The following is a 10,978-nucleotide window of genomic DNA, read 5'->3' as shown; positions in this document are numbered from 1 at the left end:
TATATATATATATATATATATATATATATATATATATATATATATATATAAAAATATGGTACAAATGCCACTCTGCTGCAGTCAATGGTGTTGTTTCAGGCTCTTATTCCACCTGTGAATTGGGTTTGACTAGTCTAAAGTGATACTATAATGCATTTTGGTGCTGAACCAATACAGTTCATACAGCAGAAAAATACTTACCTGAAGAAGTATTTTTTTAAAGAACTGTAGGGGGGCATTATTCTACTGTTTATAATTTATCATCGGATACAGAACACAGTCTTTCAATTCTACAGTTACAAGTGCGTTGTCTGCTCTTACAGTTTTATATGGAGTCTCATGATATCCAATGTGTTTCTTAAAGCCCCAGCTCCTGGAGTCATGCAATTAAGAGCCTCGGCTTTCATTTTAAAAACAAGTAGTAAGTTTCTAGTCCTCTGGTCACAGAGAGAAGCTTGAAAACATGACCTAGGTGCACTGCACCCTAAAAGCTCAAATCCCACAAGCCAAGTAAAAAGAACCCCAAAGATATTAAACATAATTTTTACAACAATTTCCTGAAATTTAGGAGCCTGACTCATGATATTTAAAGACTGGGATTTGGCAATGCTGCAACAGTTTGAATCTTGTTCCCATCAGTGTTGACGAAAAGTCACAGCCATCTGATGGCTGTTTGGCAGCCTGTGTGAAATGACTTTTGTGATGTGTATGTCCTATACTGAGACCATTATACTGGGCCTAACTGCCACCTTTGGTAACAAAGAGACCAACCATTTTCAGGACTTGGAGGTTTAAGTCTGTCTCTATGTGACAGAGATTGGAATACCCTGGCAGAGAAGTGCAAGGAACCTTGTGTTATGTGGCCAGTGCCACATTTGCTTAGCGAATAAACAGAGGATTTAGCGATCCAAGGATGCCAAATCTAACACCTTTCATCAGCACAAAAAATTAACGTAAGGAAAAAGTAGCTAATGTAAGGGTATGTACAGCATTTCCTTCTAGACAGTCATTCCTGAATGGGCAAGTACCTCAGTATCTTTGGGACAGAAAACAAGAAGACGTCACAGATGACTAAGCTGAGGGTACCAAGAAGGAAATAGGTTCCAAACATGTTCCAAAATGCTTTCAACAGTGGCTCACTCTGACTCTGTTCTGGCTGCAGTAGAACCTGGGTCTCTTCTGTCTCAACCAAACCAGCTCCACTTTGTTGATCCTTCTTGTATTTGATGGATTCTGTGTTTCTAAAGAAATAAACACAAAGAAAATTGGCTGCAATCCAAAGAAGGCCTGAAATGTTTGACTTGGGCTGTCAACAGCACTATAAACACCCCACACTTGGAATCGGGGCTTCCCAAGTGGCCTGAAGAGTGAGTTATTTATTTGTATTGTGGCAGCACTTAACAGCTCCAGTCATGGAACAAGACCCCTGTAAAAATACAGAACAAAACGATGGTCCCTGCCCCAAAGCAGTTCTGGATATTTGGACATTAAAGGATGTTCCCCAATAGATTTCAACATAGTGAAGGTCAGATGTAAGCTCTAAATGATAAATGGCCAAAAGATCACCTGGCAGTGGAAAGAGCCCAAGGGAAGGGAAACTCCACAAAGTTCTCCTTGCCGAGTATTCCATCCACAGGGGCTGCCTTCCCCCTTCCACTAGTTGAATGAGTTGAGGATTCAATGGCAGTGACTCCATTGCCCATTCTCTTGTGCAAATAGGGAATACAATGGCCCTGGGGCTGCCTCATCTCTGAAGCTGCAGAAACAGCAGCAGTGCAGCTTCCTTCGCACCCTACCACACTCAGCCCCCACGGCGATCTCCAGCACACAATCCCTCACATGGGCTGAGCCCTGATGTCCAGGATTTGGCCCTATCAGCATAAATCCCACGATTTAGTCTTTAATGAGAACTAGATGGTGTCAAACGGGGCTCTGAGGTGGTGTGTTAGCACCTGGGAAGCTGAACATGCTAGGTCTGCACTAGCTACAGGAGAAACTCCCACCCTCTGGAACAAGTGCTTACTGCTTGGCTCTATTACAGTACTTTTTCCATTCTCTTTCAAACTGGGAAACAATTTCCTCTGAGGAGTTTTCTTTCATCAGTGACCATAAGTCGTCTGCTTGTAATGGCTGACGATAGCCTTTCCAGACTAGCCTGTAAAATAAATGGTTAACACCCAAGCTAGGATAACCAGACAGCAAATGTGAAAAATTGGGATGGGAGTGGGGGGGTAATAGGAGCCTATATAAGAAAAAGACCCAAAAATCGGGACTGTCCCTATAAAATCGGGACATCTGGTCACCCTAACCCAAGCACAGAGGATTGTGTGTCCAAGAAAAATGTTCAGTTGATTGGCCTTAAATTAGTCCTAGATATTAAGCCTAATTCTCAGTTACTCCGTTCTTGAGCTTGGGGCAGGGACAGAAAGGTGAGGACAAAGGTGACTTTAAGCCCACTTTGCAACCTCCATGTTCTTGGGGCTATTCAGTGGCCTTGTCTTCCCCCCCCCCCCCGCCCGCATAAATTAGATCAGCCCTGAGGTTGTTCAAACTTGCATTCTGCTTCCCATGACTCCTGTGAAACAGAGACAGGGCCTTGGCCTAACTGAAAGCAGGCCCATTGTATGGGGGCATCTGGCACTGTCCTTCCATTCTGCATGGTTGCTGGCTGCCCCACCCCTAAACAGGCCAAATGTTAACATTTACAAGAATATTTTAAGTATTCTCAAAAATTTCAGGAACCACTTTGCTCATGAAAACTAAGCAGCAGGATGGTGCAACTTCATGATCTCTAGCTACCCTGGGGCCCTGTAGAGATTGAAAGAGGCTCTCCTGGCAGAAAGCTGGGATGTTAGCAGGGTTGCAGTGATCATTTTGAAGGGTGGCTGGATTTTTCCAAGTCACAAAGTTACCTGGGCAAATTCTATACTCAAGTCCCCTTCAAATCCAGGTGTGAAAAAGGCCTCTACTGCGCTAGCGTAACTCAGAGCACAGTTTGAGCCCTGGGGAGTACACATAGGTGTCTGAGGAAAGAATTAGTCTTGTTGCAAGGAGCTCTGAGCTTGTCAGCTTTGCTACTGCCCCTAAACCTCAGCCCAGATCCTCAAAGGTATTTAGGCGACTATCTCCCATTTAATTGAAATGGAGTTAGGTGCCCAAAAACCACCAAAGATCTGGGCCCTTCTGCCTTAAGCTGATGGAGCTTATCCGATATTTTAGAGTAAACGTCTCTTGCCGCTTGTTTTCTTACCCAGAGAACCACCAGAAAGTGATTTTGGAAACAAAAGAGGCACCAAGTTCTGGACACGGATTCTGTGAGAGGAAAAACAGACAAGTTTCATATGTAGAAATAGCCACATACTGCATAAACACAATATCCTGGTTTTGCCCCACCAAGAAATTATGTGCAACTTGCTTGTGTTAAGGTACTAAGACTATAAGCAGCAGATCTTTACTAATTCAAATCTGAATAAGGCCTGAGCTGGGAGCAAGGGGTACCCTTTTCGTCATATTATGATCTACAAACACTAATTTCATGCAGGAGTTGGGCTATGACTTGTTTATAAAAAATCAAGTATTACTGCCATGATTGTAGTGAAGGGAGATGCAATGCTGGCTGCACTGGGAAGGCATGTGGCAAATGTCAGCACGGTATGGTAACAGCATGGAAGTGAGGTGTGTGGATAGGGATAGGACACTAGTTTTTCAGAATGTACATATGAAGCATCAGTATGCCAGGTTCAGCACAGGCAGAGACATGGTCCTGTGGCACTGGTTATATAGTCTGTCTGGTCATTTGCACTGTAAACCCTTTTCTCCAATTTGTCCTGTGCAGGGCAAAGCAGAAGCATCTTAAAAAAATACACTTGATTCTCAGGATCAACTATTTCCGGGAGTGACTTTCTGTACTCTCCCTTTGGAGAGATCCACTTACATCTCTCCCTGTCATCTCAGATCTTCCTGAGCAAGGCAGTGAACATAACATGGAATGCGCCTCAATTTGCCATCAAGTTCTAATTTTGCACTTTTAGTAAGAGCTGTTGTTTCTAGATAATTGCCTCTATTCCGATACATTAACCTCATGTGGGACTACATATAGTATTGGTTAAAGCCGCTTTGTCTTGGCTGTCAGACACAAAATGGAATCCTTAGTCATTCTCTGTGTGTACAGTACAGAACATATGATGCTAGTAGGAATAACACTTGAGGCCCATTTCTATTAATGCAGGCTGACATGGGACCTTCTTATATCAAATAATTTGTTTTAAACTGCCTCACTGGCCAGTTCTGTTGTTGTTGTTTGTAATATTTTATTACAGAACTACTTAGGAATTTCATGCAAGTATCAGGGCCCAGACACAGGGAAGAAGTATAAAACCACAATCCTCACCCGAGTGAGTTCACAATGTGGGTGTCAGGATGCAACAGGTGGGGAAAACAGACAAAAGAAGGGTTGATGAATCAATACAATAAATAAATAATAAAATTTTAGACTTATGTTTTCAACCATGTCCCCTGCCTTAGACCGCCTCTGTTTTTGGTACCAAACTCAGAGAGCTCGGGACTGCGTCTCAGAGCTGCAGAGCATCTGCAACTCCAGTTGAAGTCAATGGGAACTAGAGGTGCTCAGTAAGAGCCAAGGGCTGCAAGTTCAAAATAGACAAATTTAGACTAAATCTAAGGTGGACATTTGTAACGGAGAGGTTAATTAACCAGTGGGACAAATTACCAAGGGTGGTGGTGGATTCTCCATCATTGGAAATTTTAAAATGACGGTTGGATGTTTTTCTAAAAGACACATTCTTGTTCAAACAGGCATTAATTCAGGGAGGTCCTATGCTCAGGGCATTACAGGTTAGACTAGATGATCATAGGTCCCTTCTGGCCTTCTAATCTATGAAACCTCTGAAAATCAAGCTGGGGACCCAGAAACCTTGGCATGCCAAGTTACTAGTTTTTTTTAAATACTGGTCTATATGTAGGCTGCCATGTTTTCATCTCAGACATTCATCTGAACTGCCCATTTCCAGCGGGTTTTAGACAAGGGACTGATGAGCTTTGAAGAAGTCAAATATACTTACAGAGTCATTGACAGCTTTTGAGAAGAAGGGAGGCCAATCGGTAAAGAAGAACAGTACGACCTCTACTAGCAGCAGGATAAAATAAATGTAAGAGGTGACATGACGGAAGGGGTCCTCTGGGAAGCCCTACAAAAAAGAGAATTGCTGAGGTTGAGGTAAAATACTTAATGTGAAATCACTAAAGAAAGGTGGATTCACACACTGTGTAAGCCATAAGCGCTGAGTGGTGCTGTGGATGTGTGCCATGTGTATTTCTTGCACCAGTTTCTTATAGAGTGTGCTATATAAGAGTTAAATTACTGTTATTGATATGGAAAACTCATGCAATTTGAAAATCACAACACATGCACTAACAAACCACTGGGGGGAGCTGGAGTGTAACTATAGTTTAGACTAGAGTAAAGGTTTCAGTTTGGGGTTTTCGAAGGTGCATAAAAGAGCTAGATGCTGAAATCCCACTGTAATTCAGGGGGATTTGGGTCCCTTAGCCTGCTTTGAAAATGGCAGTGTCAGGCTTTGACCAGGCAGTTTCCAGTAAATGTTTATGGCTGCTTAATTTAAACTAATGCAAGGGGTCGAGTCCTGTGAGGATATAAATTCCCCATTCACCTATACTTCAAAATGGAAAAAGGCTATTCCCTGGTTTTATTCTAAATAGCGTGTTCTGGAGCTGTTTGGGGAACCTCCCCTTGGGCCTCATAATCCGCTCTGTGTCTGAGACAGGCAAGCAGTGTGGAAGAATGACATGAATGGGAAATTATATCATGGCAATAAAAAGAAGATGGCAATGTCAAATGCCTAGCATGTCCCTAGAGTGTGGGACTAATTAACATTAATTAATTCAATCAATATTAATTCAATACAATAGTGAGTTCCCACCATCCTTGTCTTGTGGGAGTGTATCATTCTTCTATCTGTCAGTGAAATATAGGTGCTGATCTGAACTTCTGATCTTTCCCTGTTGTCACAGAAAGATTCACCTGTGGGGTTTATCACTTAGGAGAATGACCAGTACTGCTAAGTATCAGATCCATAAATCTATCCAGTAAATTTTAACATATAGACGCTCATCCTAATGAAACCAAAACAGCTGGTATAAAAGATCTACAGCAGAAGTGGCTCTCTGAAATCAAGTTGATCTGCCTGATCTTGTCTACACGCACATGTTGTATCTCTTTAATGATACCAGTATAGTTAATGCAGTACAACTCCGTAGTATGGGCACACTCATACTGGTATAAATGTGTTTATACAGGTATAGCTATTCCCAGATGGGAAAGGGAATATACTTTAACAGTATAAGGCGCCTTTATACTAGAAAAACTGTATCCATCCTAGAGGCTGTACTGGAATTACCATACTGGTAAAAATCCACACGCCCTAACTGACACAGTTCTACCAGTGCAAAATCTATATGTAGACCAGGCCTTAGTAACAGCACTAAAATTCAAAGAGCATTTTTCCTTTGATTTGTGTGAGAATTGGGTGCTCAGAAAAGCTGTGGGGCCTGGAGATTAAAGTGCTCTTTTCACCCATAGAACAGATGCAGCCTGGGTAGTGGCAGTGCTCGTTTCTTTCAAACTGCCTGGCCAATGGTCCTCAAGCATAATTCAGTGTGGCTACTTGGAGAGAGCAATTCAGTCTACTGCCCTCTTTAGTTCTTGGCCTAATGGCCAAGACAGCAAACAAGAGGGCCAAATGGAGCCATGCTGTTGTTAAGGCTATGTCTACACTGCACTTTTGTTGGTAAAACTTTTGTCGGTCGGGGTGTGAAAAAAACACACCCCTGACCGACAAAAGTTTTACCGATGAAAAGCACAGGTGTGGACAGTGCTTTGTCGGCGGGAGACGCTCTCCTGCTAACCGCCTCTCATTGGGGATGGTTTTATTTTGCTGGCAGGAGAGCTCTCTTCTGCTGGCAAAGAGCGGCTACACGGGAGACCTTACCAGAGGCACATGCTGAAACTAGAAGTTCTGCTTACCCCTTCCAGGTCCTGTTGAATTTTAGAACTAACAGTCACAGTAGCAGCCAGGAATGACAGCAGCCAATAAATCAACAAGATGCCTGAAGACTGAACACCCTTCAGCCTCTCAAACTGGGTGAGAAACACTGCAGGGATCTGGGAAGAAGAGCGAAACAATGAACACTTGCAAGTGAATGGTCAATAGAGGTTATTGTCTGCTGGTGTCAGATCAGTTCAATGTTAATGGACTGAACTATTGTTCCCATTATGGTAACATTTAATTCTACCACATGTAGGTTGTGGGAAATGGAATCCTCTCTCCTTTCGCCTGGGGCCACTCTGCAGTCACTACTGCAACCTCAGGGATGCCATAGCCTCTGCTGCATCAGCTCCCACATGGTGCTTTGGGTCAGTGGAGCCATACAGGTGCAGACTAAGTGACCACACCACTGTGCCAACCCTGGCCTGCCACCACTTCATGCTGCACCACAGGTGAAGCCTCAGAGAGCACAGCTTCACAGTGCACAGGTTTTTGCAGACAAAACCAGCTCATCTATAGAACCCCATCAGTCCTGCTGTCGATTGGGTCTTCTGTACCCACCAATGCTGAGGGGCAAGAGGGCCAAGACCAGCTTTGCCCTATAATAGTTAAATTGAAACTTATGTTTAAAAAAAAAAAAAGAAATTACCATTGTGATCCCCAGAACTGCTGGGCTAATGAAGAACACTGGAGCTCGTAGGGTTCCTTGATTTATTTCCCAAAGGGTATAGAATAGGTTTGAAAAACACAGTAATATCAATATGAATCCAAGGACCTGGGATAGGGAAACAAACATGTTGGAATGAACTCTAAAAGGACAAGTATGATAACAGTAGTCTGTGTACTGTAAGGTATCTGAGTGGTTAAAGGGGCGGTTTGGGACACACTGTGATTGGAAGCAGTTTGGGAAGTAGGGGCAGGCTAAGATGGAGAGTGCTACAAGGATTGTTATTCCGTTTTAGGCCAGATCCTGAAATCCTTACTCACTCACTCACTCGGCTCGGAACTGAGCTTACCTGATTAAGAAGAGAGTAAAAACTAAGTCAGGCTCTCCGGATCTGGCACTTATATGGGAGATCCACAATCAGACAAAGACAATGTAACCTACACAGTCATACTAACCACCAAGCAGGAGGAGGATGGGGGATTCAAAGGAGATTATCAAGACAATTTTAACCACTTAGAACAGGAGTGGGCAAACTATGGCCCGCGGGACCGTCCTGCCCGGACCCTGAGCTCCTGGCCTGGGAGGCTAGCCCCTGGCCCCTCCCCTGCTGTCCCCCCCTCCCCCACAGCCTCAGCTTGTTCGCAATGCTCTGGGCGGCGGGGCTGTGAGCTCCTGGGGCAGCGCAGCTGCAGAGCCCGGCCTGACCCGGTCTCTGTGCTGTGCGGTGGCGACGGCGTGGCTGGCTCCAGCCAGGCAGCACGGCTGTAGCGCAGCCAGCCACCAGTGCTCCAGGCAGAGCACGGTAAAGGGGCAGGGAGCTGCGGGGGTTGGATAGAGGGCAGGGGAGTTCGGGATGGTGGTCATGGGGCGGGGATGTGATTGGGGGGGGGAAACAGGAGGTTTAATGGGGGCAGGAGTCCCAGGGGGCAGTCAGGAAGGAGCGGGGGCTGGATGGGGTGACGGGGCAGTCAGGGGACAGGGAGAAGGGGTGGTTGGATGGGGCAGGGGTTCCGGGGGGGGCTGTCAGGAATGAGAGAAGGGGTTGGATGGGGCGGTGGCGGAGTCCGGGGGCAGTCAGGGGACAGGGAGCGGGGGTGTGTGGATGGGGCAGGGCTCCCAGAGGGGCTGTCAGGGAATGGGGGAGGTTGGATGGGGCAGGAGTCCCGGGAGGGGGCAGATAGGAGGTGGGGGCCAGGCCACGACCCCCTCCCCTAACTCTCCCTCCATACAATTTACGAAACCCGATGCAGCCCTCAGGCCAAAAAGTTTGCCCACCCCTGACTTAAAAAAACAAAGTCACAATAAACTTAGCATTAAACACCCAGGCTCTAATACTAGCTAGTGTGACCCTAGTGGAGCAAGCAACAGACTGGGGTTCAGGAGATTTGCCTCTGCACTGGCCTACTTAGGGACCTGGGTCAAGTCCCTTTACCGCTCTGTGCCTCAGTTTCTCCATCTGTAAAATGGGAATAATGATATTGACCTCCTTTGCAAAGTGTTTTGAGATCTACAGATGAAAAGTGCTATATGTCATAGGTAGGTATTATTTTTGATTATTACCATTTTAGTTTTGAAGAGGTGCGACATTCTGATATATCCTCTGCTATGGTGCTCAAGAAACAGGTAATAGAATGGAAAACAGATCCAAAGATAGGCACAGGGAATCCAAGCAATGATTGTATTCTGAAAGCATTGGGTAAAGCTTGGGTTATATGTATACCACGTCTGATTCCAGTCCTGCAACAACATACACAGAGAAATGGTTTAGCACAGCCATAGCCTGCTATCGACCTTACCCCTTTCTTGGACTGTATGGAAAAACAGAGAGAAGGGACCATATCCTCAGCTGGAGTAAATCAATGTAGGTTGGTTGAGGACTACGCTGATTTACACCAGCTGAAGAGCTGTTTTTAAACATTTACAGTTTAAAAGGAGTTTGAACAACAGAGAGATTCAAGGGGGGTGGGGGAATGACATGGTTAAAGAGATGGGAGAGAGAGGTAGATTTAGAATTTTGGATAAACTGGAGGTGGGAGAGGGGAGATGAAGGACGGCTAGAAAGGAGAGATCGGTAAAACTGGGACTTTTCAGCTTGGAAAAGAGATGACTAAAGGGGGATATAATAGAGGTCTATAAAATCATGACTGGTGTGGAGAAAGTAAATAAGGAAGTGTTATTTACTTCTTCTCATGACACAAGAACTAGGGGTCACCAAATGAAATTAATAGGCAGCAGGTTTAAAACAAACAAAATGAAGTATTTCTTCACATAATGCACGTGAAGGCCAAGACTATAACAGAGTTCAAAAAAGAACTAGATAAGTTCATGGAGGATAGGTCCATCAATGGCCATTAGTCAGGATGGACAGGGATGGTGTCCTTAGCCTCTGTTTGCCAGAAGCTGGGAATGGGTGACGGGATGGATAACTTGATGATTACCTGTTCTGATCATTCCCTCTGGGGCACCTGACATTAGCCACTGTCGGAAGACGGGATACTGGGCTAGATGGACCTTTGGTCTGACCCAGTATGGCTGTTCTTATGTTTTTGAGAGAGCTCCAGAAAGCAGAGTAAGAAATAAGCAGGGAATGGCCAGGGATTTTAGCAGTTGAGATAATAAAGAAAAGACAGACTGTGGAAAAACTAGAGAGGAAAAACTGAGAGGATTAAGGAAGAAACTGGATGTGGAGGAGAAAGAGAGGTTAGAGTCAAAGATTACTCCAAGGTTGTGGACCAGGGAAACAGGAAGGCTATGGAGAGTTGTCAATTGAGTAAGATAAAATAGGCTAAGGAGAGGGATTAGGAGGAGAGATAAGGTCTGTTAAATTCAGTATATAAACTGCACTCTGTTACTTCCTTTCCCACCTCCTGAAATCTTTAATGTATAATCTCAGGGAATGTATTTTAAAAATCCCATGATCAGATAGTTGGATTAGGGTGTTAGCATAATGAAATTGACAGTACAATGATTTTTTTTATATTTGAAAATTTGTAAGTAAGTATGTGGATTACAGAAATTACAGAATAACAGCAAAGGTTCCTTCCCATGGGGATCTACAGGGGGAAATAACTGCCAGGCACACTGGGGACAAGTCTGAGCATGTGGTATCTGAAAGGGGTATTCAGCAGGTAACTGTGCTAGTCAGATGCTTACAGTGAATAATGCTTTGGTCCTTACTTTCATGGGCCCTGGTGTTTGTACAGAAATTGGGCCTGAAGGTGGGAGG

General features: G+C 44.5%; 1 protein-coding gene across 2 annotated transcripts in view; it reads right to left on the bottom strand.

Moving 5' to 3' along the window:
* LOC112113864 (multidrug resistance-associated protein 6) overlaps window positions 1–10,978 on the bottom strand; it is a 50,880-nt gene that overhangs the window by 36,745 nt on the left and 3,157 nt on the right. For both annotated transcript variants that reach the window (XM_024210310.1, XM_024210318.1), the window contains exons 2-8: window positions 9,313–9,489; window positions 7,735–7,860; window positions 7,064–7,201; window positions 5,082–5,207; window positions 3,251–3,312; window positions 2,024–2,155; window positions 1,029–1,241 (exon numbers count right to left, since the gene is read on the bottom strand). In XM_024210310.1, the coding sequence (XP_024066078.1) occupies window positions 1,029–1,241; window positions 2,024–2,155; window positions 3,251–3,312; window positions 5,082–5,207; window positions 7,064–7,201; window positions 7,735–7,860; window positions 9,313–9,489 (974 nt within the window). The remainder of the gene's footprint in view (window positions 1–1,028; window positions 1,242–2,023; window positions 2,156–3,250; window positions 3,313–5,081; window positions 5,208–7,063; window positions 7,202–7,734; window positions 7,861–9,312; window positions 9,490–10,978) is intronic.

This window comes from Terrapene carolina, unplaced genomic scaffold, assembly GCF_002925995.2.
Source record: "Terrapene carolina triunguis isolate 2854851 unplaced genomic scaffold, T_m_triunguis-2.0 Scaffold93, whole genome shotgun sequence".
Classification (NCBI taxonomy): Eukaryota; Metazoa; Chordata; order Testudines; family Emydidae; genus Terrapene; species Terrapene triunguis.
The sequence above is the reverse complement of the archived record's forward strand: the minus strand, read 5'-3'. Positions and strand labels throughout refer to the sequence as shown.